Source organism: Phocoena phocoena, chromosome 1 (genome assembly GCF_963924675.1).
Source record: "Phocoena phocoena chromosome 1, mPhoPho1.1, whole genome shotgun sequence".
Lineage (NCBI taxonomy): Eukaryota > Metazoa > Chordata > Mammalia > Artiodactyla > Phocoenidae > Phocoena > Phocoena phocoena.
This window is the reverse complement of record NC_089219.1, coordinates 108972699-109000253: the sequence shown is the minus strand read 5'-3', so window position 1 is coordinate 109000253 and position 27555 is coordinate 108972699. Positions and strand designations below refer to the sequence as shown.

Genomic DNA, 27555 nt, shown 5'->3' with positions numbered 1-27555 from the left:
AGTCACATAAAATTCTTTCTGATTTTACATATAGTAAACCAAATTAGTGATAAAAATAAGATCTGAAGTTAAAGCTTGTATTTGTGTCACAAGGTTGAATTAAAGAAAATACTTTATCAGAGGATGGCCACTGCACAATTGCAGAGAACCTCCATGGTATGATTTCTTGTATTTTTTTTTTATGATCTTGTATTTTAATGTATTTTAATTTAGCTAATTTTATTGTTTCTTGAAGTCTCACCTATTTTTATGTTTGAAAGTTAGAGTCAACTCTTTGAGGGTTTAATGATATCAGTAAACTCAGTGTTTTAAGAATGAAGATATTTGCTAAACTAAGTTGAATTAATGGAGAATTCTATTGGATGCTTGATGCATTGTATTAAATTGCTGGTTCAAATTCAGTTCACATTAGGTATCAATGAATGCTATTAGGTTCCTTTGATGAAATTATCACTAATAGCAGTCCGCTTCTAGAAACTGAATTTTTATGCCCCACAAAGATAAAATTGTCTTCCCTTCACAGATCTTGCATTACAGTTACCTGTGTTAAACCCAGTCAGTGACTAAAGAGAAAAATCAGTGTTATCTATCCATGTATTATGCAGTTACAGACAGTTAACGTGCAGGGATTTCTAACACGATTCTTAAGCACTTTTTGCATGTTACCTTTAGGCTGCTACCCTGCAAACACCCTCACATTTTAGAAGCCACTCTGATTTTGGGGGGATTACTAACTGCTATGGTTAAGAATTCTTTGGGAAAGTACCATGCTTATGCAAAAAATTAGATCTACTTTTAAGTTCAGGAAGACTGTATTTTTAGTAAATCTAAATAAAATGTTTTAATTTCCCTTGAATTTAGAGTGCGTTTGTACTTCCCAGTAAGATATCAACTGAGCAGCAGTCTTTAGTGTTAGTGAAGAGGCTTCTAGCAGTTTCAATATCCTGCATCACGTATTTGAGAGGAATATTCCCAGAATGTGCTTATGGAACAAGATATCTATATGGTAATATAATGTTTATTTAAAGACTTTCTTTAAAGATGTTATTTTTATTTTGGCTTGCTCTAAAATGATAATTTTTGACTTAGAGATTTTGTTTTTATAATGACAGCTTTATTGAGATATGATTCGCATATCTAACAATTCACTCATTTAAAGTGCACAATTCATTGATTTTGGGTATATTCACCACAGTCAGTTTTAGAACATTTCATCACCTTAAAAGGAAACCCCATACCCATTAAGTCACTTTCCACTTCCCCCACTTCCCAGTCCTAGGCAACCACCGATCTACTTTCTGTCTTTATGGATTTGCCTATTCTAGCCATTTCAAATAAATGAAATCATACAATATGTGGTCCTTTGTGACTGGCTTCTTTCACTTGGCATAATGTTTTTAAGGTTCATCCATTTTGTAGCATGGATTAGTACTTCATTTTTTATGGCCAAATAATATTCCATTATATGAATATACCACATTTTATTTATCCACTCACCAGTTGATGAACATTGGGTTGTTTCCACTTTTTGGCTATTATAAATAATGCCACATTCCTGTACAAGTTTTTGTGTGGACATCTAAGTGATTTTTTTTAAAGTATATTCAATACCTTTGAAAGCACTTAATCATAAAAATTTCCCTTAATCTCTCAAGTATAATATCACCTGACATTATTCTTATAATGATGAAGTAAATAGCAAAAACATCCTATTTATAGCCTCCTACAGTGGTAGTGTATGTTCTTGTGTTATTTTAAAGAAGTAAAATAGAGCCAGTTTATACTATAATAATAACTTATTGCCTAGCACATAATGTATACCTAACATTGTACACCAACTCTGTGGGCAATATGTTAAGCACCATGTTATGTATGATATCTTGTTAGTTCACATTACAGACCTATGAGTTAGATATTATTCCTACTTTTCTGATAAGGAACCTGAGACTGAGAGACCTCATCCTTTCCACTGTATTACTTATTGCTTCCTTACAGGGCTCTATCTGATAGCCTGTTAACGTCTTGGCCTTTTACAAGTATTTTACTGGGATAAGAGTCCATAGCAAATATGCTAAGACTCTTGGATGACAATGGCATGAAAGTGTTATATCTAAGTTTCTATAGCTTTGAAAATGGAAGAATTTTTCTACCCATCAACATACATCCTAATCATTATGACGCAATTTTATAAAAAGGATAAAAAGATTATTTGTTTCCATGTAAACTTTCTTCCTTTAATTATATTAACATCAATCATCTGGAAGTTAATTACCATTAATAATAAACCTGTAATACACAGCTGAAGAAAATAATCTTCATTTAAATTTCTATTTGTTTGCTAATCTTAAGTAGCTCTATATTTATATCATTATTTTTGCATTTAGATATGTGTGTCAAAATTCTGAGAGAACAGAAGAATTGTCCAGGATCTACACAGTTATTGAAGTGGTAAGTGAAATACCTAATGAAAGAAAATTATTTTTTCTTAAATCACATTTTTTTGTGCCTTGGATACCTTTAAGTGTTTAACCCAGTTTTAGTGATTCCCTCTTTAACTCTGTATACCATTTTTGCAGGTCTTTGGATTTTTGCATTAAAATTTTACTTTATTTCATGCTCCATGTGAGCAGGCTTCACTTTCCTATTATTGTTCCTCACAAATAGCTGCCAGATATTTTCTATCTTCCTTTCCTTCCATCCGCTATTGACATTTTATATTTCTGCCACATTGTTTTGTTTTATTATTTTAAGCTAGTTAATAAGAAGGAAGCTTTAATAATAAAACCGTGTATTATTTAGTAATGAGATAATATGGAGACTTATTAAAAGAACTATTTTCTGGAAGTGCATTCAGTCTAAAAATGAATCCTTGATTATTTTTTAGGATGTCCGGATGCTATGATGCTTTACAGAAAAAATATGTAAGTCGGTATCTCTTTATCCTTTTTTTCTACAGTTTATATTCTACAAATGTAACAGCCGTTACATGTAGTAAAAGATTAACTTAAACTAACTTGGGCATAGGCCAGTCCAAAGCTGAAAATTTGAATATTTTAAAGACTGATTTTCAACTCATTTAAAGCAAACAGAATTACTACTTAACGAATTTTGCCAAGTTTTGGTTGTTAACACTCATTTGTATTAATAACACATATTAACTTACAAAAACTTAATGAATTAAAAAGTCTTTTAAAATAGTTTATTCATTAGTTTCACATGCCTTCCGTAATCATGTTTATACTAATAATTTAATAAGTTATTTCTTCATGAGAGTTCAGAAATAAATTTACTTGTAGTCTAGGTTAAATTGTGACAAGCCTTTTTGTATAGTTACTTAGCTTATGTTTGTATCAATATATACAAAGAAGTCCAACTCTAAAAAAAATTATGAAAAAGATAAAATTTTATCCATGGTCACCAACCTCCCTCATTAAGACATAATGTATTTAATATTCATTAAATATTGAGTGCCTGCTCTGTGCTAGGCACGTATTCTAGGTAGGAGCTGGGTAAGCTAACAGTGGTCAACAAGACAAAGAGGGTCCCTTCTATAATGGGAAAATAGTCAATAAAACAAGGAAATTAGATAACATCCAATAGTGTTAACTGCCATTAACATTTTAAGAAAAAGTATGTGGCAAATGGAGAGATGGGGTAACTTTAGATAGAGTAGTCTGAGGAGCTTCTCTGAGGGGATGATATTTAAGCTGAGACTTGAATTAGAAGAAACCAGCTAGGCACTGATTTTGGGAGAATATTCCTGACAGAGCAGCAAATGCAGAGTTGGAGGGGAGTTTGGAGAGTTCAAGGAACAAACAGAAGGCCAGAATGATTAGAGTGTAGTGAGCAGTGCAAGAGAGCAGCAGCAGATGAACCTGTGGAGATGGACAGGGCCAGAGCATTCAGAGCTGTGTAGGTAAAGAGTTTGGATTTTGGGACTTCCCTGGAGGTCCAGTGGTTGTGGTTAAGACTTCGCTTTCCAATGCAGCGGGTGCGGGTTCAATCCCTGATCAGGGAGCTAAGATCCCACGTGCCTCAGGGCCAAAAAACCAAAACATAAAACAGAAGCAATATTGTAACAAATTCAATAAAGAGTTTAAAAATAGTCCACATCAAAAAAAGAAAAAAAAGTCTTTAAAAAAAAAGAGTTTGGATTTTATTTTAGGTGTAAATAAAAGCCATTTGAAGGTTTTGAGTAGAAATGTAACATCATTTGATTTATATTCTAAATTAAAAGAAAAATCACTCTGAACTGCTATTTAGAGAATGTACTGTACAAGGAGAATAAGATTGGAATTAAGGAGAATGACACTTAATCCATTACTACAGTACCGATAAAAAATAATGGTGGCTTAGACCAGGATGGCAAAGGAGAAAAATGAGAAGATTCAGGATATATCTGGCAGAACTGAGTGGACTTGTTGACGATTGGTTCTGGAGTATAAGGAAAAGATCCAAATCAAGGATGACTCAGATTTTGGCAGATTACTTGAGTGAATGATTTCCTGTGATTCTCTTTTCCTATAGTCTCCAAAGCCTCTTCCCTTTACTAAATGAGCAGGGCTCTGAACTCTCTTTTTCTCTTTTCAGAATCAGTTCTCATATTGGTAATATTTAATGTGTTATTTCACAATACATATTTTCCTTGTAACTGGCAGTAATGCCCCTGTTTGCTTAAGTTAGTGATATGAATTTCAACTTTCAGTAAGTCAACTAGAAATAGATATTTTGGGGAATAGAGAAAGATATCTGAGGTATTGCTTTATGTGCATCATATGAAGTCTATTTAATGTAAGATTATTTTTATTAGGAATAAATGTTGAAATAGGACAAAGAATTCTTATGGTCCATCATGCACAAATATTTTATAGAATAAAAATAAGATTTTTATAAACTACTGTGTATAAAATAAATAAGCTGTAAGGATATATTGTATAGCACAGGGAATATAGCCAATATTTTATAATAACTATAAATGGAGTATAACCTTTAAAAATTGTGAGTCACTATGTTGTACACCTGAAACATAATATTTAAACTATGATAATAAAAATTTAATTAATTTAAAAAAATAAGATTTTTGTTCTTTGTTTTGTTTCAGCTAAGGTTGGTTGTTCTAGCTGTAAGTATTTTTAAATTGTATATTCTTTTTTAAAGACTGTCAAATTCAGCCTTGCTTAATTAAATAACATTAAAACCACCTATTGATCATGTCACTTGATACAAACTACTGATCTATTCAATGGAAAAGTAGCTAATATTTTGAGGGGGTCGTTTTGTATTTTGTTTTACTGAATTCATTTAATATTTTAGTCTAAACATCCAATTTAGTTCTCCTTGAATACTTAGCCTCTACAATTTACTAAATTGTAAATTATTTTTAAATAGGTATATAGTAATCCAGAAGACCCTCAGGTAAGTATGCTTAAGTTATTAAAAAAAATAATGCCAAAAAACCCCCATAATGCCTCTAATATCTATAAGTAACATAAAAATATAATAATATCCAGTGCTTTTAACTGTGCTTTTATCAATGCACTTTCACATATATTTTCAAAATTTGAGCTTCATAAAGACCTTTTTGAGGTAAGACAGGGCTTGTATTGTTATATTTAAACAGATTAATACACTTACTACAAGAGAGATTATGTGACTGGGCCTAGGCCACAAAGACAAACCACTAGAAATAACCTGAATCTCCTGACTTCTGGTTCTTTGCAATATTTTTTAATTATATTCTTTTTTTAGAATTATAAAATGTTTGAGTTTGAGAAAAATAAGATACTCATCCTTAATCTTTGAATATTCACCCCAATCCAGTCACATCTACCTGTTCATCTGACAATTAAAGGAAAGAAAGGGTTATAATAAATGAAAGGGAAAACCAGAAGACAAGAAACAAAGGGGAAAGATCTACTGAGTGCTTACTATTCCTAGGCTCTGTTCTTTGGGGTTTCATGTGCATTATCTCATTTATTCATTATAACCATCATGAGGTAATATATCATTATCATCTCCACTCTATAGATGAGGAAACCTAGACACAAGGTTTCTTGTGTAAGGTCATAGTGGCAGAACCAGAATTTGGACCTAAGAAGGCCAGTTCATGATCTGAGTGCTTACCCATTACACTATAGCTGTTACAATATCGTGTTTCCTTCACTCATGGAGAAGCAGATTTTTAAAAAAGAAAGAGAAAGCTAACCCCATTCCTAAGTGAGCAATGGAATATAAAGAAAGCAATAAAAGTATTAGAGCTTCAAGAGAGCTAGGAATGTTTTTTCTTTGATACTACAAATTAAGCCTACAATTAATGCTTAATATATGCCCATGGTGATGAAATCATATGGGCAAAGGCTATGAATTATTTGATTGCTCAAAAACTAACTGTTCAGAAAATGTACAGAAAATGTACATCTGAAGATGTTTTATAGTTGCACATTTTTTCTTTCAGTAAAAGAGCAACATTGCTGATGCACTAATATTTATTGAATGCTTAGTGTGCCAGATACTTTATTAAGGGCTCTATATAAATTATCCCAGGGCTTCCCTGGTGGCGCAGTGGTTGAGAGTCTGCCTGCCAATGCAGGGGACACGGGTTCGTGCCCCGGTCCGGGAAGATCCCACATGCCACGGAGCGGCTGGGCCCGTGAGCCATGGCCTCTGAGCCTGCGTGTCCGGAGCCTGTCCTCTGCAACGGGAGAGGCCACAACAGTGAGAGGCCTGCGTACCGCAAAAAAAAAAAAATAATAAAATAAAATAAAATAAATAAAATATATAAATTATCCCATTTGATAAATATTCATAGGCACCAATGAGATAGGTACTATTTTCAACCCCTTTTATTAGCTGGGGAAACTGAGACTTAGGGGGCTTAAATGACTTGCTTGTGGTTACCAAGGATTGAAGCCCTGTGCTTAGTCATTCTGTTAGAGGAAGAGATGTGCTGCCTCCCTCACCTGCCTGCTAAGGAGTTCCTTCCCTCTGGTATGTAAAACATACATTGCAATGACCGAGGGAATAACTATCTCTCCAACACTGAAGCCCCGAATCCCATACCCTGGGAATTGACTATTAGGACTGGAAAGTTTCAATGGACGAATAGGGATTAACATGCAGAAAAAATTATTAAATAAATGGTGAGTCATACAAAAGCTATATATAGCTACTTGGCCACCAGTACTGTATATCAGATTCATAACTGCAGTATTTTCTATTTAAGACAATTTCAGAATGTTACCAGTTTAAATTCAAGTACACCAGTAATGGACCAATCATGGACTTCATAAGGTATTGTTCTATAGTTTTCTTTTTGTATTACAGGTTACCACTTATTAATACTATATAGCTAAACTTCAGGAATAATTCTGAAATTTCTCAAACATCCCCAATTAACCATCAAGGATACAGAATATTCTTGGAGTGGCTGCAAGCCAGAATTCTGTGGCTAATTATATACTGTTTTGATTGTGAAACAGAGCCAAAGAGTAGGAAAGCCACTGTATGCTTAAGTTATTAGAAATACAGTAAAGGGCTTCCCTGGTGGCGCAGTGCTTACGAATCTGCCTGACAATGCAGGGGACACAGGTTCGATCCCTGGTCCAGGAAGATCCCACGTGCCACGGAGCAACTAAGCCCGTGCGCCACAACTACTGAGCCTGCTTTCTAGAGCCTGTGGACAACAACTACTGAGCCCGTGTGCCACAACTACTGAAGCCTGCATGGCTAGAGCCCGTGTTCCACAAGAGAACCCACCGCAATGAGAAGCCCACGCACAGCAACGAAGAGTAGCCCCCTGCTCTCTGCAACCAGAGAAAAGCCCGTGCACAGCAATGAAGACCCAGTGCAGCCAAAAATAAAATAAATAAATTTTAAAAAATTAAAATAAAAGAAATACAATAAAAGTCCATCATTCGTTTCCTTTAAACATCTTGTATAAGATGCATATTAATTTAATATATGTAAAATAGTTTATAATAATATTAACAGTGATATTAATTTTTATAATAGTGGCATTAAAACACATTATATCACAATTCTTAACAACTTAATGCTTTAATGGGAATAAGAATCTCAAGTAGTAAAATGTGAAGTTATGTTATTAGAAGCCATGGGTGCTATAAAAGAAATTAATGTGTGATTCTCTTCCAGTAAAAACCAAAGCGGTGAATCTAGTACGTCACCTGCTGACACCAAGAAAGCAAGTATTCTTCTCATTCGCAAGATTTATGTTCTAATGCAAAATCTGGGACCTTTACCTAATGATGTTTGTTTGACCATGAAACTGTTTTACTACGATGAAGGTACTATTTCCAGTTCATCCTGTTTCAGTTGGTATCTGTATATTTTCTTGTCATCGAAACAGTTTCCATCCCAAATGTTTGTAAGCACCTAAATTGTTATATATTTTTTGAAATTATAAAATTTATATTTAATATCAGTATTTGAAAAAATATACACAACTTCTCCAGTGGTCTGAACATGTCCATGTGAAGTTCAACCTCATAACTAAGGAAGTGAAGCAATGAGATACCATTTTTCAGTTATCAGATCAGTAAAACTTGTAAAATCATTGTTGGCAAGGGTGTGGGAGTAAGCAGGTACTTTTGTATACTCTTGAGGGAATGTATATAGGTGCCATGTAACATTTTAAGAGGACAGTTTGGCAGTATCAAAATTTGGCACATTCTCTTTAATCCAGAAATTCTGTAGCTAGAAGAGTATCTTGGGAATATACTTAGACAACCTTGCAAGGTTATATGTTTATGAGGATTTTCATAATGTATTGGTTAAAGCAGGAACAAACTGGAAACAACCTTGAGTTGTTTATTGGAGGACTGAGTAAATAAATTATGGTGCATCTATATAGTAGTGCTGTGCAAGCTATTTAAAAGAATGTGCTGATAAATTGTTATCCAAAAAATATTAAAAACAGATTAAAAGGTGATGTTAAAGGGCTTCCCTGGTGGCGCAGTGGTTAAGAATCCGCCTGCCAATGCAGGGGACACGGGTTCGAGCCCTGGCCCACATGCCGTGGAACAACTAAGGCCATGCACCACAACTACTGAAGCCCACATGCCGTGCTCCACAATGAGAGAAGCCACTGCAATGAGAAGCCCACGCACTGCAACGAAGACCCAACGCAGCCAAAAATAAAAATAAATTTTTAAAAAAAGGTGATGTTAAAAACAGCTAGGTACAGAAGAGTATGATCTCATTTGTATTTTTTAAAGAGATATACATGTATTTATTATATAATTTAAATATTATATATTTATTATATAAATATATAAAATTTATACTTTACATGCATCGTATCTTCTAGAAGAACATAAAGTATCAACAATAATAACTAACATTTATTGAACACTTAACTCTGTGCCAGTTCTGTTCTGAGCATTTTACAGACTTTAATACCACAGTGACCCTATGAGGTAGGTACCAGTATTTGCCCCACTTGACAGATGAGGAAACCAAATCAAGGATGACAAGTAGTTTCCTCAAGGTCACGTAGTCAGTCAAGTGTAGGGAAAAAAGTTTACCTTTAAGGAATAAAATAGGAACTTGGAGATAGTAGGAGAGTGATTTTTACTTTTTATTATATGTTCTTCTATACTATTTGAAATTTCTTTAATCTGCATATATTTTATAATAATAAAAATTAATGTATTTTCTTCAGTTTCATGAACAGCACAGTTTATACTTACTTTTCTGCAGTTACACCCCCAGGTTACCAGCCTCCTGGTTTTAAGGATGGTAATTATGAAGGAGTGATATTTGAAGGGGAGCCTATGTACTTAAATGTGGGAGAAATCCCAACACCTTTTCACACCTTCAAAGTAAAAGTGACCACTGAGAAAGAACGAATAGAAAATATTGATTCATCTGTATTATCACCAAAACAATTAAGAACACCACTTCAAAAAATTCTTATGGACAAAGATGATTTCAAAGATGAACAGGAGCATTATGTAAGTGTAAGTATATTCAAAGAGTTATGAAGAACAAGAGTAATGAATGTTTGATTCAATTCTGAGGACTTTAATAGCTATAAATATTTATTACAATCATAAACTCAAGTTTGGAAGGGACCTTAAAGAAGGTTAAGGTTTTAAAACTTTTTACCTGGATGCAAACAACGTTATTCTCAGAAATTTAAAAGCACAACTACTGTGAATGAAGTAGGGAATGGTCCTGGATGCCCAGCCACTCACCACCTCATCTACCCTCATGGTGGACTCTGAGGAAACCCCTTGGTCTGGAGTGTAATTTGAAAACCACGGAATTCCCTAGTGCTCCAGTGTTTAGGACTTAGCGCTTTCACTGTCAGGGCCTGGGTTCAGTCCCTGATTGGGGAGCTAAGATCCTGCGGCGTGGCCAAAAAAAAAAGAAAAGAAGACCACTGAACTACTCTAATCCCCCAATGAATGCTGGAATCTTTTCTACCATACAACACCCCTACTAAGTGCTCATGCTTGAATTTCTTCAGGGCCTGGAAATTCAGTGTCCTGAAGCAGCCTGGAAGTTCCTGGAAGGCAGGAAAAGTGTCTTATCTTTTTAATCCTCCTGTCCCTAACACTTAGATTTACGGAATGCATTCTCAGTATTGGTTGAATGAATGGATGAATTGAAGTATAAAAAAAGCTTTTTTTGTTATAGCCTCACTCCCAGAAAATCTTTCATCATTAATATAATTATTCTTTAATCTCATCTTTGTTGTCTTCTCCTGTCTCATTTTATTCTAAATTATGACCACAGTTCTTATGTATAGAGATTGACTATTCTGATTTAGGTTCTGTGGCCACATCCTTACAAGTAGAAAATTCAGTTTTTAACCATTTCAGTCAAAGAATAAGGAATTTTCTTCCTAAAACCTAAATCCCAGTCTTGCCTTATAAACAAATATGGCTGGGATTTATGAAGCGTTCTTTAAAATATTTAAAGCTCTTTGACAAATGTCACAAAGGGAATAATAATTATAGACATTAAACCTTTGCTATTTCTACCATACCATAACTGTGCTTATCCTTCCCCAACTCCCTAAAGAGGGTTGGGTCATATTCAGAGTTTATGCTAATATCTATACAGAAATTCCAGAGCTACAGAAGCAGTAGCTTGTTGTGTGACCATGTCTAATTCAGTGTTCTCAAACAATAGTAAGATCTAAGTGTTCTTAGAACCATCATACATTTTTGAGAAAGTTGTATATTTTTATCATCTGCCTTAAAGCAACCCTGCAAAGTAAAAAAACAAAAATAGGATTTTATACTTTGAATAAATAAGTTGCCTTATTATAGTAATTATAGGGCCACTATATTTCTAGCAAGTGTAAGGTCGTTGTAGTGTTATGTTATATTTAACCTTCACATAAAACAAATTTGTTCATAAATATTCTACCCAGTTGTTTTAGTTTCTTTTTGAAATATGTCCATTTTTTCCTTCATGTAATTATGTAGAATGATTTTGACATTGAAACTAAAATGGAAGAGCAGAAAAAAAACCCTGGATCTTCTGAAGTTGGAGGTAAGGAGTTAATGAAAATGTAAATTAATTCACTTCCAATTCAATTTTATACCATTTTAACTATTATTTTTTTAACAGAACCAGGTGTAGTTTGTGAAGAAGATGAAACTATGAGGTCTAAAGAAAGTCCAGATCTTTCAATTTCTCATTCTCAGGTATAAATTTGACAGTTCTATCTCACTTCTAATTTTATTTTTTTCAAAAGACAGGTGCTTATATGCTTATTTAGTTATTTCTCAGATTTTCTTATATTCTAGGTCTTTTAGAAGAAAATTAGGTATTAAGAATGGTTATTAATAAAATTCGAGAATTATACATTGAAAAGTTTTGAGTATTTTATTGGTTGATTTGTTTAGTAATGAACCTAAATACTGTTCAGAGAATCTCAGAATTTCAGAGCTAAATAAAATCTTAAGCAATTATTAACTCCACAACCCTTTGTATTTACAAATGGACTATATAATACATTTTTGTTGCCTTGGAGCAGAACATGTTTAATTTTGTTTTCTACACACAGTAAAATCCTGAAATAACATTTAGATAAAATCAACATGAAAATAATGGGACTGATGATTGTCTGCCTTCCTTTGTGCAGCCCTTCTTCAATGGGGGTGGGCTGAAGTTCTTATCTTCTGGAAGAGTGGTGCCTAGTGATAATTTGGGACTTTCTGAATTCAGTGAATGGTCAATTGTGTACAGTGTCAGTTTCACTATCTTTACCTTTGCACTTTTTATGACAGTAAGAACCAACACAAAATTATTGGTTTTCATTAACTCAACATAGCAAGACCCTAAATTTTATGTGATTGAATTTTTGACCCCCATTATTGTTATGAAAAACTTTTATTATATTATTTTATGTGGTTTTGTGTAATTATTTTCTTTTCTAGGTTGAGCAGTTAGTCAGTAAAACATCTGAACTTGATGTGTCTCAAAGCAAAACAAGAAGTGGAAAAATCTTTCAGAATAAAATGGTAGTAAAAGCATCTCTTTAGATTTGTTTACCATTCTAACCTTGTAATTTCCCCCCATATTTATTTTGCTTTTAATACTTCATTTATTGGACCAACGTTTGGTAAGCACATACTATGTTTCAGGTACTTTACTAGGTGCTGGAGGTATAACTTGTTCTTAGATGAAAATGTAGTAATTGGAGGTCAACAAGCAGTGATACAGGGCCATAGTAACAGTCTGAATAGGCTACATAGAGGCACAAAGGAAAGAATGGTTAATTTTACTGAAGGTACAGTAGAGAGGGGAGGGACTTCCCTGGTGGCGCAGTGGCTAAGAATCCGCCTGCTAATACAGGGGACACAGGTTCGAGCCCTGGTCCAGGAAGATCCCACATGCCCTGGAGCAGCTAAGCCCGTGCACCACAACTACTGAGCCTATGCTCTACAGCCCGTGAGCCACAACTACAGAGCCTACGTGCCACAACTACTGAAGCCCACGCGCTTAGAACCCGTGCTCTGCAACAAGAGAAGCCACCCTAATGAAAAGCCTGCGTGCCGCAACGAAGAGTAGCCCCCGCTTGCCCCAACTAGAGAAAGCCCGTGTGCAGCAATGAAGACCCAACGCAGCCAAAAATAAATAAATTTATTTAAAAAAAATAGAAAGGGGAATCCAGGAAAGGCTTTGAGAAGTGATGCTATCATCCAGACTCCCAAGGAAATTTCCTAGAACACCAAACTGTTCCCATGTTCTATCTTGTAAATGGACTATCGTGTTAATAAGACATTAAAAATGACTGTTTTATGAGTTGTACTGAATAGAAATTTGTATTTATTTAGACCCTTAAGTTACTCTCAAAGGTTCAGAGGTGAAGAAAAAGCATTCTGTAAAATGTAAGGAAACAAATAGCACACTCTAATAGTGGTATGCTGGAGCATTTATTTCCAACTCTTTATTCAGTGACATCATGTTGACAGCTTGAAACTGGACATGATGAGAGTATTCATAGCATGGAAATCAGCAAATGCCTCAACTCAGGATTTCTTTCTCCCGGAGAACTGGTTGTTAAACATTTACCAGAACACCACTGATGATAGTGCCATTTTTAGGTATCCTTTTTTTCCACATTCTCGATGGGAAGTTAAGAACTGGTAGAAGGCAGCGTTCAAACTAGTGTGCTGAGAAAAGCAAGAGATAAAAGAATTTCAAAAATTACTACCTCTAGCAGCAAAATGTTCTTCCTAGGCAGCTTCTGTTTAGGATGAGTATCCTTTACTATCCTTTACTCCACCAAAGTACTCCTGTATTTGAGAATAATGACTGAATTATGGTTAGAAAAGGGCAGGAAATGAAAATATTTAATAATATATATACTAAGGAAGTTATCATTGAAAAGGACATTGCAAGCATCAGAAAATAAGTATGTACTTTTAGAGAATAATACTATGGCAGCTAATAATTTGTCACTATCTAATATTCATTTTAAAAACCGCATATGTAGCATTATTCACAATAGCCAAAAGGTGGGGGAAAAAACCTAAATGTAACAGATGAATGGATAAACAAAATGTGGTATTCTTTTTTTTTTCTGTACGCGGGCCTCTCACTGTTGTGGCCTCTCCCGTTGCGGAGCACAGGCTCTGGACGCGCGGGCTCAGTGGCCATGGCTCATGGGCCCAGCCGCTCCGCGGCATGTGGGATCTTCCCAGACCGGGGCACAAACCCGTGTCCCCTGCATCGGCAGGTGGACTCTCAACCACCGCGCCACCAGGGAAGCCCCAAAATGTGTTATTCATACAGTAGACTATTATTATTCAGCCATAAAAAGGAATGAAGTACCAGTACGTGCTACAACTTGGATGAACCTTAAATCATTATGTTAAGTGAAAGAACCCAGTCTCTCTCTCTCACACACACACACACACACACACACACACACACACACACTATATGTACACATATATATACATATATATTATATGGTTCTCTTTATATGAAAGCCCAGAATAGGGATTTGTATAGAAACAGAAAGTCTTAATGCTGGCAGGAGGATGGGGGAATAGGGGAGTGATAGCTATAAAGGTACAGGATTTCTTTTTGGAGGATGAAAGTGCTGTAAAATTGACTGTGGTGATGGTTGCACAACTCTGTGAATATACTTAAAATCACTTAATTTTGTACACTTTTAAATGGATGAATTGTATGGTATCTGAATTATATCGCAGTAAAGTTGTTCTTTTAAAAACTGCATATAGCTGCCTGCGGTTGAAAAAGCATGTTTGTTGTTCTTTGAGAAATAACCAATTAGTAATTATTCTATCTTTGTGGAGGCTAATGGAAATCAACAAGTAAAATCTTCTAAGGAAAATCGGAAGAGAAGTCAGCTTGAATCTGCAAAAACGGTAAGTCTTATAATAATATATAGGCTGAATAAAATAGCAAGTATCAGAATATCATTACTATAGATTAAATTTAATGATAAATATGATTATATTCCTGGATATACCTCAGAGCTCTGGTATCTAAATCTTGTTTAAATATATTTGATTCTAAAAAATGGGGTGATTTTAAAATAAAATATGCTATGTGGTTTATTAATTTTTCCATGTAAACATTTACTGTCTTATTCCATGAATGATCTGAAATAGTTGGAGGAATTTATAAAATAAAAATCAACATCAGGGAACTTCCCTGGTGGCACAGTGGTTAAGAATCCGCCTGCCAATGCAGGGGACACAGGTTTGATCCCTGGTCCGGGAAGATCCCACATGCCGCGGACCAACTAGGTCTGTGCACCACAACTACTGAGCCTGCACTCTAGAGCCCGCGTGCCACAACTACTGAAGCCCGCGTGCCTAGAGCCCATGCTCTGCAACAAGAGAAGCCACTGCAGTGAGAAGCCCGCACACCGCAACTAGAGAAAGCCTACGCGCAGCAACAAAGACCCAATGCAGCCAAAAATAAATTAAAATAAAATAAAAATTTAAAAGATCTATGTCAGGAAAAATATGAATAGAATGAGAAAATGAGAGTACAAGAATATTCAGGCCATTTTATTTATATAGAATTAGAATTGGGCCACAGGTTTGATCTGAGCTTTCTAGAGAAAGTAGAAACAAGGTAAGTTACCAAATCCACATGTTCTCTAAAAATATAGCATCTCCTCCTAGTACCTTAGAAGAAAGAAAATTTTCCTGACCTAAATCTTGTAACAGTTGTCTTATATTTGGAACCTTATTTTACCAAATCAGGTAATGTATTTGTCATTTCTGAGATAAATATTTATACTTTTTCAACCAGAATTTTTATTATTAGTCGTAGGTTAAAATTAGATAACTGAAAACTTAAGATTCTTTTTAGAAATCAAGTGTTAAAGGGGTAATCTCAAAAATATACTAGTTGGTTAATACTGTTTTCAATTTATATATCTTAAGAAGGGAATGGAATAACCTGATATATTAGGTTCTTTAATTTTCCCCCCAGTGTATTAAGCCTTGATTTTTTCTGCAAAATCATAATCCGATTTGTATCATTAGTGAGTTTTACCAGAAAAATAAAAGTTTGATAACTCAGAATCTTGTTAGCAATTTTCCTAATTCACCCTCCCATTCATTCAAGGGTGCAATGAATTTCTAAAATCTATCAGGCACTGCTAAGCACCATATACAAAAACAAAACATGATTTAAATCTTACATGATGCCTAGGTGGAATGTTTCTCTATTTGCAGCTCATTTTTTAATCTCTCCCCCCTCATTCCCCTCAAAATATTTTACTATTTTGAGAACATAATGTCAAATCTATCTAACTACTCCAACATCCCTAATGAAAACCTTATACTTTGTAAGGCTATACTTTCAGCAGCCATCAGGATATATAAATATGTCAATAATAAAATTTACCTACTTTTAGAGAACCCAGCTATCCTATCTTAGGAAATGGTATGTTAGTTACAATTTTTTAAAAGAAGAAAGAAGGAAGGAAGGAAGGGACCTCAGAGACATGAAAAAGCTCAAAACTTAAAGACATTTAAACTGCAAAGTATCTATTCTTAGTAGTTGTTTTCTTTTGACAGGTCCTTCATCACCTTGATTCTTCTAGTCAAGAGTCAGTGCCAAAAAGAAGAAAGCTTAGTGAACCAAAGAAAAATACATAAAAAAAATTTTTTCTGCATGTTTGCAAAGTTCTTCACAACATTTAAAGGACATTATATTACTGTTTTAAGGTGTGTTTGCCCTACCTCTAAAAACTTACACGTAGTCTTAAGCAGTTAGTACACTAAAATTAATCCTTAGCTGACTATCATATTGTGATCCTTAATCTTATCTGAGACAAACTCAGGAGAACTTTTGAATAAAAAGTACCAGTGTCATAATTTGTTATGTTAATTATCTACTCAATATTGATCTATCTTCCATTTTGGTGGACACTTTCTTTTAACATATATTAACGTTTAAGGTCCTCTAAAGCCATTTTTTGAAGTAAATAGTTTATTTTGGTATTAAATTTTGATAGTAATTCACTTTTTACTTGTGTTAAAACTATACAATTTAACTGGCTATGTCTGTCATGTTATTAAAACAATGTTCTTCAGTACTTTGATATAGTGTATTAACATGATAATATATAATGTACAATTAAAAATCGGTGCTTTAACTTTTTTAACATTTTTTACTACAAGACAAAATGATTTTAAAGTCTGCCATTTTTGGCAGCATAAATAAAATATTGTTCAGCATCTAGACTCTTTCATGGCTTCTAATTTTTATTTAAATAGCAGAAAATTTTTAGGCACTAATTTTGAGATCATTTCAGTAGATGTTACTTTGCAAGAGTTGAGCACGCTTTCTAGAACTTTTGAGTGGTAGTGAAAGATACTGTGCTTTTAGTGAGAAACCTGAGACCCGGTTCCAGACTTGACTGTTTTCTGTGCTCTAGAAAAGAAAAGCTTAAAACTTAGTCTGTTTTGCCTCTTGCATTTTCAGCAGCCATATTCTAAAAACATATATTATCCGTGGGCTTGCCAGTAACAAGCACTAATAGCGAATGTTAGAATGAATGCTATGGTAGAAATGTGCCTATTCTGTTTAATGTAAACCAAGTAAACGTCCACAAACTGACCCAGATCGGTTTTTTCTGGAACAGGAAAGTTAGGGATAAGCTAACTGTCGAAAACAACCAATTTTTAAATGTTTATGTATTCTTAGCTTTATTGGATCCCAACCCATCTCACCTAATTGTCACAGTACAGTATACACTGCTACAGCAACACACCTGCTACACTGAGGTTGACCAACAGAAACCTTTGTAGATCGGCAGCTGGTGATAGCTCACCGAACGCTTTGATTGGCCGGTTTAATGGCGGGTGGGGAGCGCAGCCCTCTTTCCTTTCTCTACCAAGGTTCCTTCATTGGATTGACCAGCTGTCAGGTTGAGCCCAAACCTGCCTCCTTTTGGTGGTGTTTGTCTGGATCGCAACGCAATAGCCGGGCGGGGGGAGAGCCTCCCCTCGTAAGCTCCGATTGGCTGAACTCAACCTTGGAGGTTTCTGATTGGTCCAATGAAGAAACCAAGGTAGGTTGCCTAGTGATCCTGAGGAAGCTGATGTGTTTTTCCTTCTGTGCATCGAAGGATCAGGAAGTTTGTTCTCTCTGCGTGGCTGAGAAGTTTTTCACCTACTCGGACGGGGGTGGGGGGTGGGGGTGGGGACAGGTGTCCCCCTGAAATAGAGCGCAAGCTGCAGCCTGAGTTTGGCCGTAACCCAGGAAATAACGTCAGGTAAGCAACGGGGGAAATATCAATACATTTTCTAACGTCGAAAAAAAAAAAAACCTCCAAATTTTTCATTTTGTGGGGAGAGGGAGGTTTTTATTTATTTAATTTTGGGGCCCTTGGGTTTTTTTTTTCAAATAGGGTCTTTAACTAGTAAATGTCCAAGGGCGATTAATTTTTCAAAGAAAATGCCCCATTATTTTTTTGCCCTGAAGATTTAAAGTTTCTTGGATTGGATTAGGATATGAGCTCTATTCACCGTGCCAGATAGGGTTAGTGCCTTTGAGCATTTATTTCATGCTTCTCTTCTTCTTTCACTCTTCTTCCCACCTCCCGCCAAGAATTACTTGAAATATAGCGTTGTACAAAGAATCTTTTGTAAGTCACTTCATTTGTATTTCTTTTTTAAACGTTTACATGCATTTCTGAGTATTCATTTTAATCAGTATATATTTATCGAGCAGTTACAACGTTAAAGACCTTGTGCTAGTTGCTATGGAGAATATAAAAACCCAAGAAGACAATATCCCTGCCCTCAAGAAGTTTACAGTTGAGAGACAGCCATACCAAAAGAAAGACTATAATAAATACTTTAAAGGAAGTAAGTATAAATAAAGTTGTGTGAAAGTACAGCTGAGGAGAGACCTATTCTGGCTATGGGACATAGGGGTAATGGAGAAGCAGATTCACTGAAGGCTTTACAGTGGGTCCTCAATAGGACTTTGAAGAATGTGTAGAATTTAGAAAGGAAGGGAAAAGGGAGAGAACTCCAGCCTGTACAAAGGAGAGAGGTGGAAGGCATGGACATGTTTGAGAAATGGTTTAACAGTACATAATTGGGAGTAATGGAAGATACTGCTAGAAGATAGAATGGGATCCAGTCTCTTGAATGCATTCTTTTGATCTTGAAAAAGCTATTTTCAGTAATTGCTGATTTAAAATATTTATTGTATTTCATCTTAAAAACTGACATTTAGATATATCTAAAGTATGCTAACTTTAAACTTTATCACACATGGTAGTGCAATTTCTCTTGACTGTAGATTTTTAAAACAACTATAGTGCATGGTATAAAAGGGGTCGTGCTCTGATTTTTTTTGTACTTGAGAAAGAATCTGCTAATCTTTTAACATTCTCTTGCCAGTGCTTTTTGTTGTCAGCTGTTTGTGTATTTGCAAGGTGGCTAGCCTAGGGATAGAGATGAAAGTTTTCTAGCCATATGGAATTACTACACATGATCTTCTGAGTGTTATTCTCTAGACTGGTAATCTCCAAAGTGAATGCATGAAATGAGTCATTAGGGTTTGGGAAGGAAATATTAGAACATATATTTCTATTTAGTTTTTCTTAATTTTTTTTTACTATTTTTTTGTATGTTTTATAATGAACTGTTGAATATTTATAGAAATTGCACATAAATTACTGTATGCTCTTCGGAGCTGGATGCTCACAATTTTTTGCTGTTCCATATTATTTAACTTGGGGAGAATCCATTTTGTGAAAGGAATCACAATGATTATGTGATTAGGTTATGCACAAGAAATCAGCAGGCTTAAAAGACGGTCCTGGGCTTCCCTTGCGGCGCAGTGGTTGAGAGTCCACCTGCCGATGCAGGGGACACGGGTTCGTGCCCCGGTCCGGAAAGATCCCACATGCCGTGGAGTGGCTGGGCCCGTGAGCCATGGCCGCTGAGCCTGTGCATCCGGAGCCTGTGCTCCGCAACGGGAGAGGCCACAACAGTGAGAGGCCCGCGTACCACAAAAAAAGAAAAAAAAAAGTTAGTCCTTTCTACTGGTCTTTAGAATTAATGATTTGATTTCTTGTCAATGCCTCCAGTGGAGTTCAACCTATTGTACTTTGGAAAAGATATTGTTATCCACCTAATTTTTTCTGGTCATTACTCTTTCCTTTCTTTATTTAAGTTTGTAAATATTTCTTACCTGTATATATTTTTAGTATGCATGTATGAATATCTAGATGTTTATTTACATAAGCACACATATAGATATTTTTTCATCACCCCCTCCAGAGACAGGTAAGAATGACCACTTTAACTCACCGGGCCCGTCGTACAGAAGGAGGGAAGAACTCTGAAAAGAAGGTGGAAAGTGAGGAAGACACTAATCAAGACAGAAGTCAAGACAATGAGGACACTGAAGACTCTAAGGATATCCGCCTCACGCTTATGGAAGAAGTATTGCTCCTGGGACTAAAAGATAAAGAGGTAATGCAATTGGATTTGCTAGGCTGTCTCAAAGACTTAAATATTGGAATGTTTCTAGGAAGTAATCTGATAAAATATTTTCATTAATACTAAATTGGCCTTAGAATTGTGCTTCAGCCATCTGGGGGATGGGGGAGTTTGGGAGGATGGTTGATACTTGGAGGGTAAAATCCAGAAGTATAATTCTTGAAGTATAATTTAATTACAAAATTACTCCAGAATTTTAGAAGATGTCACACAGTATAAAGTTTTTGTACTTGTAGTTTCCCAAGTGAGATTGATGGTGAAATAACCTCTTATTAAACTAAGAAAGAGGGCTCACACATTGAAGTCTTCTTGAGCTTTGGGGAGAAAAGTCTTTTAAATGAGAAGACAAGGAACATGTATGATTAGCTGTCTTACAAAAATAAACAGGGGTTGGTTTCTTATAATACAGAAGAATAACTTTTATTCTATTCTGTGTATCTTTATTTTTATTAGTGGTTTTGGACAAGCAGAACAGCTATTTTTTAAAAAAATATTTATTTATTTATTTGGCTGCGCCGGGTCTTAGCTGCAGCATGTGGGATCTTTGTTGCCGCGTGCAGGATCTTTAGTTGATGGCACGTGGGATCTTTAATTGCAGCATGAAAACCTTAGTTGTGGCCTGTGGGATCTAGTTCTCTGACCAGGAACCTGGACCCCTTGCACTGGGAGCGAGGAGTCTTAACCACTGGACCACCAGGAAAGTCCCTCTATTCTGTGGATTTTTAGAAGTTAAATATCAACAATTGATGAGGATTATTTTAGAAAATGTTTTAAAATTAATTACAGCTTTCCCTTTTTTCTAATTTTTCCCTTATTAACAGAACATCTATTTTATAATGAAATTAGTCGAGATAGCAAATCTTGTGATACAACCAAATATTTTCTTGGCTTTTCTATTAGTAGTATACATTATCCTTCACTTGTAATTTAACTTTTTATTGTGTTTTCCCATCACTTTCTTCGCTAATGAAGAGGTTATAAAAATATACAAATAGGGGCTTCCCTGGTGGTCCAGTGGTTAAGACTCCACGCTTCCAAAGTAGGGGGCGAGGGTTTGATCCCTGGTTGGGGAACTAAGATCTCCCATGCTGTGCAGTGCAGCCAAAAAAAAAAAAGGATATACAAATAATATTTTAAATAATCTACTTCCTTGTTAAGAAGACTTTGGTGAGTACAAAAAGAGGCATATTTATTATTGGCCTCAGTTTTGAAAACTTATCAAATTAAAATGTTACTTTATATTAAAAAAATACTAAATGTGGCTTTGATTGTTGTTCTTAGAAATGAATTGGTTACATACATCTAGTAATATCTGTTCTTTTCTACATTGACTCCTCAACTTGAGAATACCCTTATTTTAGTTTAGTTTAGTTTTTCTTTACCACTTTTCCCTTCTCTGATTTTTGTCATGTCAAATTACCAACTTGAACAGAAATTAAAAGATGTGTTATAGCCTGTGTATTATTAAAACTAACGTTAGAGACATGCCCATGTGTACTTGGCCAAGATGCAAATATATCATAAAATCTTACCCGGAAGAATATATTCCTGTTTGCTGAGAAAGTTGGTGAGGGTCTAGTTTTATAAAAGTCAAATAAATGAAAAAGCAAAACTGACTTTCTAAGAGAAAGTCAGAGTAGGTCTGAAGATTAGGTGGTATAAATACTATTTTGAGATGTTTACACGGTGCCTAGGAAACATTCAATCACTAAAACAGAAGAGCATATTAGATCTAAAAAGCTGTTCTGTTTGTTTTAGTTTTGAATAGGAATGATTAATTTCCTGCTGAACCTAGGTACTAGAATTTTTGCTTCTGTTCTGTAGCAAAACTGCCTTTGGACTTGTCTTTGCGTGTTTCTAAATTTATAATAGTTAATATAAACTTAAGGAAATAGGATAAAAAAAAGGAGCTTGTTTAGCGCTATGATCATAGTGCATATTCAACATATTGGTGAAATACTGTATAAAGATGGGCAGATAATATCCACCTTTTGAATTGTTTGAATTTTATTTTTGGAGATAGCTGATAAATTAAGTTTTTAACTTTCAGTTGGCTCAGAAAGAATGAGAAATGATAAATCCTTAGGCGTACATAAATAGGAGAGGTCAAACCTTCTGATTTATTAAAGTAGTAATAGTTGTTCCAAAATGCCAGTTACATAACTTTCTCTAAAAAATACTACATTGATTTCCAGCTCAACTTATTTTCTTCTTATCTCTCAAACCACTTGTTGATTTATTTAATCAATGTTTAATGTGCTTAGCATTATACAAATATTAAGGTAAATATAAAATAGTATAATATATTGTCCCTGTCCTCAAGAAACTTGCATTCTAGCTGGGGAAACAAATAATACGTCTTTTTAAAAATTAAGTAACCCAAAAAAAAAAAATTAAGTAACCCAAAGCTCCATCAACAGAAGAGTGGATAAAAATGAGTCATTCAGGGCTTCCCTGGTGGCGCAGTGGTTGAGAGTTCACCTGCCAATGCAGGGAACGCGGGTTCGTGGCCCCATCCAGGAAGATCCCGCACGCCACAGAGCGGCTGGGCCCGTGAGCCATGGCCGCTGAGCCTCCGCGTCCGGAGCCTGTGGTCCGCAACGGGAGAGGCCACAACAGTGAGAGGCCCATGTACCGCAAAAAAAAAAAAAAAAAAAAAAAAAGAGTCATTCATTTATTTAAATGAGTATAAGTATATTTTTATATAGAATGAAAATGAACATTGTTACAAAACATGTATGATTCTCATATATGTTCAACAAAGGAAGCCAGACACAAAAGAATACATATTGTATGATTATGTGTATATAAAATTCAAAAAACTAACCTATGGTATCTGGGATTGCATATTTAGGTGGTAAAACATACAGAAAAGCAAGAAGGGGATTACCATAGTTGTTAGGGTAGTGAGGAGCATGGGAGGAGGGGAGTTTTAGTGATTAGACAAGAGCATGAAGGGGTTTCTGGGTGCTAACAGTTTTCTATTTCTCTACTTGGGGAACGTTTCATGGATATGCACTTGGGGATAAATCATTGAGCTTTTCACTTTTGTGTACTCTTCTGTGTGTGCATTATATTTCACAATTCAAAAGATTTTTAAAGAAGTAAACGACAACTAAAAAACAGCAAGTGTTTCCAAGTTAGAACAGTAAGAGCAGAGGAAGTTGGAGCTAGGAGAGATCATCATAAGTGGAAATAATCTGGGGAAGAACAGAAGGCAGTAAAACCAGCTGGGCCTGTGAGAATGGATAGGATTTACATAAATGGAAGAAGGGAAGGGAACACATTCTGGATGAGTGAGCAAAGGTTTCATGAGCTTGATGAATTTGGGAGATAATTGAGTACCAGTATGACTGAAGTAGATGGTGTTTTTAGAAAACCATGAGATTCAGAATTGACAAATTAGACTCAGATCAGAGTAGGAATGATTTTAAGTGCCAGGCAAGACTTAGACTCTTTCCTTTAAGTAAAAGAGGATCAGCCTGATGAAAACAGCAACGTCCATTTCATTTTTGTGTACAATTGAAGGATATTTTTGCTCTGTGTTCTTTGTGAGTATATGTTTTGGTATGTATGTAATTTCTTGTTTTTTCATGGTTTATTTGTGACATGTCAAAAAAAAAATTGCCAGATGTTAAACTTTGCATCCCAATGTCTCAAAGTTAACTTTTGCTGAAGAGTTTCGTAAAGTTTAAAGTATAGAACCTAATGCTATAATTTTTTAAATTATGTTTTAAAAAGCCTATATGTAGAAAATAACATAATGAGACTAATATTTCAAGAATTGTAGGCCTAGAAAAAAATGACAGCAGGTCATATAGTCAGATTGCTTGTGAAATATTACTGTCATCCTTTCTTAAGAGTCTTCTGAGTAGTAGCTGCCACAGACTAGTTTAAAATATTAAGCTTCATTGTCTTGTGAAATAATCAAGAAATTTTTATGTTGAAGAGTCTAACCTTTCAAATACGTTTAAAATTAGATGTTACCTCAGTTCAATAACACTGACCTCAACTGAGAAAATTAAACTTGAGCACCAGCCTGACCAAAATAAAATAGATTTATTTCCTGTTGAAATCAAGATCCTGTTTATTTGTCATTATTGCCTTTATTAAGAGTTTTGATATAGATATTTGTATTGATTCATGGACAGTTAATGCTTTAATTAAATTACTAATATATTTAAAACTTCTTTATGAAAATCTTTATAATTAAGTTACCTGTAAGGGGAGTGAACCTACTAATGCTTTTGACTTTTGGCCATAATCTTTTAAATTTGGATAGTGTTTTTTAACCCTCTTCCCTTCCTTGCAAAGCTCTTGCTTAATAATGCCATTTATTGAGTGCTTACTAAGCACTGTGACATAAAAGCTTTTCACCATATTTCTCATGTCACTGGAGTAAAAATCGACAAGAAGTATTGTTCATTGGTATTAGGGAAATATATTTTCATTCGTTTAGTCACCAAAAATTTATTGAATGCCTCATATATGTCAAGTGCTGAATATTAGAAGAGAACAAAAATAGTCCCTGCTTTTGAGATTACTTATAGTCTAGTGGCCTGGCTGGGCCACTAGACTAGTGAGAATGGCTGGAGAAGTTAGGAGGGGATCAGGAAAGTCAGTGGACTGTTGGAGTACAGTGCGATATATGCATAACTATGTTCTGAGTACTGAGGGAACAAAGAAAGACATCTAACTTGGATGGGTGTGGAAAGTAGTAGGTGGGAGAGGGAAGGAGAAGATATACTGGGAAAGACTTCTGGGAGGGGATAACTCTTAACCTGAATTCTGAAGATAAGCAAGAATTAGTCTGTGAAGAGAGTTTCTAGGAAAAAGAACATGAGCTGGATGTTTGTAATAATTTCAGTGATTTGCAGCTAGAAAAATCACAAATATTTGAAAAAAATCCCATCTCCTTTAAATGAACTCAGATGTTTTGAAACAAGTACCAGAGCTGGACATCCAATTGTGTGTTTTATTGTTTAACTTTTCAAAAATTGTGAAATATAGCACATTCAAAAAAGTGTATAAAACACATATGTAAAATTTAACAAGCAATTTTAAAGCAAACACTCATGTAACCACTATCAATAGAACATTAAAAAAATCCTGGAGGCATCATCTTGTGCCCTAATCACATGCTGTCCTACCTCCCTGTAGTTTTAACATGTGTATATATCCCTAAACAATATATTTTAGTTTTGCCTGTTTTTAAACTTTATGTTTTGGGATTAATACTGTCATATAGTCTTTTGTCCAATATGTTTGAAATTCATCCATGTTGTTGCATATAATTTAATTCAGTTTATTGCAAGATAGTATTTCATTATATGAATATATGACCATTCATTCTACTGGTAGATGGACATTCAGGAGTCCATTATGAATAGTGCTGCTAACAATATTCTTGTACTTACTAATTATGTTCTTTCAAACAATGTCACTCTTCATATGTATATAAAAATGATAAATCAAACTGAATAAAACTTTCATTTTAAATTATAAAATATGTTAATGCTAAGCTTTTCAAGCTTACTAATGATCCTTCATCAGTTATAATTTACTCATTGTAATTTATTAGCAATGGGAGATTGGAAGTGCAAACATTTTTAAAGCTGGTAAAAAAATCTCAGTGAACAATCAGTAAGTTAAAAAAAATCAGTCACAATAAGTCAGTAAACAACTTGTGGATGAATGGCTATAGAGGGAGAAAATTGCTCCTCTTTGAAAGTTGCTCAGTTCTAAAACATTTTATTAAAATCAAAAGATTGAAAGTGTAATTTATAATTTAGGTCACGACCTGGTCTTTTAGTTTCCTGATAGCACAAAATGAACAATAAATCTCGTCACTAGTATTGCCATTGTGAATAGGGCAAGTGTATCAGAAAGACTCGTTTGTCAGGTTTTGTGGTGTTTATTAACACAGGCTGTTACTAAAAAAGAAAAACTTTAGTTTTGCTTTTTAAAAATTATATCTAGTCATATAACCACAAAGAATTATTTACTTTTGGTACAAAAGGAAATAAACTGGGAGACCAATGTCCTATTTTAACAGTAGGAAAATATAGTTTAAGCTGTTTTCATTGAGAGCCTGCCTCTCTCTATGCTCCCCCAACCACCAGTGGCACACTGTTGTCTTCTAAAATATCTGGTATTGATATTAAGACAAAACCCACCCACTTAAATTTGGACTTCTGGCAGTAACCACTGACTCTGTAAACTTGATAGGAGCCATTTCATCTCTTTTGTCTCCCTCTTCATATTTTATTAGTATAACATAAAGTTTTCAAAACATTTTGCACTTTCTCTTGCTTGATCCTGTAAGGCAAATATTATCCTCTCTTTATGGGAGTCAAAGTTAAACTGGCCAATAAATTGTGGAATTTATGTTCAAACCAAACATAAATATACTGAAATGTTTTAATTCTCTTCTCATTTCCTTTTCTGTATATTCTGTAACTATTTTCTTTGTTGTTGCCATGGGGACTACATTTAACATCCTAAAGTTATAACACTTTAATTTGAATTTATACCAACTTAACTTGAATAAAATAGGAAAACTCTGCTTCTGTATAGCTCTATCCCACCCCTTTTAGTTCTTGATGTTACAGAATTACATCTTTATACATTTTGTGCCCCGAAAATTAAACTAATTATGATGCATTAGTCTCTTAAATTATGTACAAAACAGAATGTAGAGTAACAAACCAAAGTTATACTAATACTCATTTTTAGACTAATGTTTGAAAGTGTATTAGTCTCAAAAAAAAGAAAGTATATACCTCATTGGGAAAAAAAATAATAAAGTGTATTAGTCTCTTAAATCATGTAGAAAACAAAAAATGGAGTTACAAACCATTTTTACTATAATACTAGCTTTTGTAATTGCCCATATGTTTACCTTTACTGACATCTTTATTTCTTCATACTTCTTTGGGTTACTGTCCAGTGTCCTTTCATTTCTACCTGTAGGACTCTCTTTAGCATTTCTTGCAGGACAGGCCTAGTGGTAAAGACTCCCTGAGCTTTTGTTTATCTGGGAATGTCTTAATTTCTCCTT

At 34.7% G+C, this 27555-nt stretch overlaps 2 protein-coding genes across 2 annotated transcripts in view; both read left to right on the top strand.

Annotated features, from left to right (window-relative positions):
- Positions 1 to 99: 99 nt before the first annotated feature.
- On the top strand, positions 100 to 17212 carry HORMAD1 (HORMA domain containing 1). The gene is made up of 14 exons (XM_065882671.1): positions 100 to 156; positions 862 to 1006; positions 2385 to 2448; positions 2885 to 2921; positions 5102 to 5122; positions 5389 to 5415; positions 7223 to 7290; positions 8152 to 8303; positions 9718 to 9977; positions 11457 to 11523; positions 11602 to 11678; positions 12414 to 12497; positions 14805 to 14876; positions 16548 to 17212. Exons 1-14 carry the CDS (start codon positions 124 to 126, stop codon positions 16626 to 16628), a joined length of 1188 nt encoding a protein of 395 aa, XP_065738743.1. The 5' UTR covers positions 100 to 123; the 3' UTR covers positions 16629 to 17212.
- A 3070-nt stretch (positions 17213 to 20282) lies between these two features.
- Positions 20283 to 27555, top strand: part of GOLPH3L (golgi phosphoprotein 3 like) — a 33979-nt gene continuing 26706 nt past the window's right edge. The window contains exon 1 of the mRNA XM_065888332.1: positions 20283 to 20468. Coding sequence (XP_065744404.1) covers positions 20286 to 20468 — 183 coding nt within the window. The 5' untranslated portion in view covers positions 20283 to 20285. The remainder of the gene's footprint in view (positions 20469 to 27555) is intronic.

What these genes read in the sequence shown, in the direction of transcription:
- HORMAD1 (XM_065882671.1), top strand. Translation starts at nt 124, where the DNA reads ATGGCCACTGCACAATTGCAGAGAACCTCCATG. An exon ending in TAAGGTTGGTTGTTCTAGCT is followed by an intron (nt 5,123 to 5,388) that starts GTAAGTATTTTT and finishes ATTTTTAAATAG; the next exon opens with GTATATAGTAATCCAGAAGA. An exon ending in GTAATCCAGAAGACCCTCAG is followed by an intron (nt 5,416 to 7,222) that starts GTAAGTATGCTT and finishes TTTCTATTTAAG; the next exon opens with ACAATTTCAGAATGTTACCA.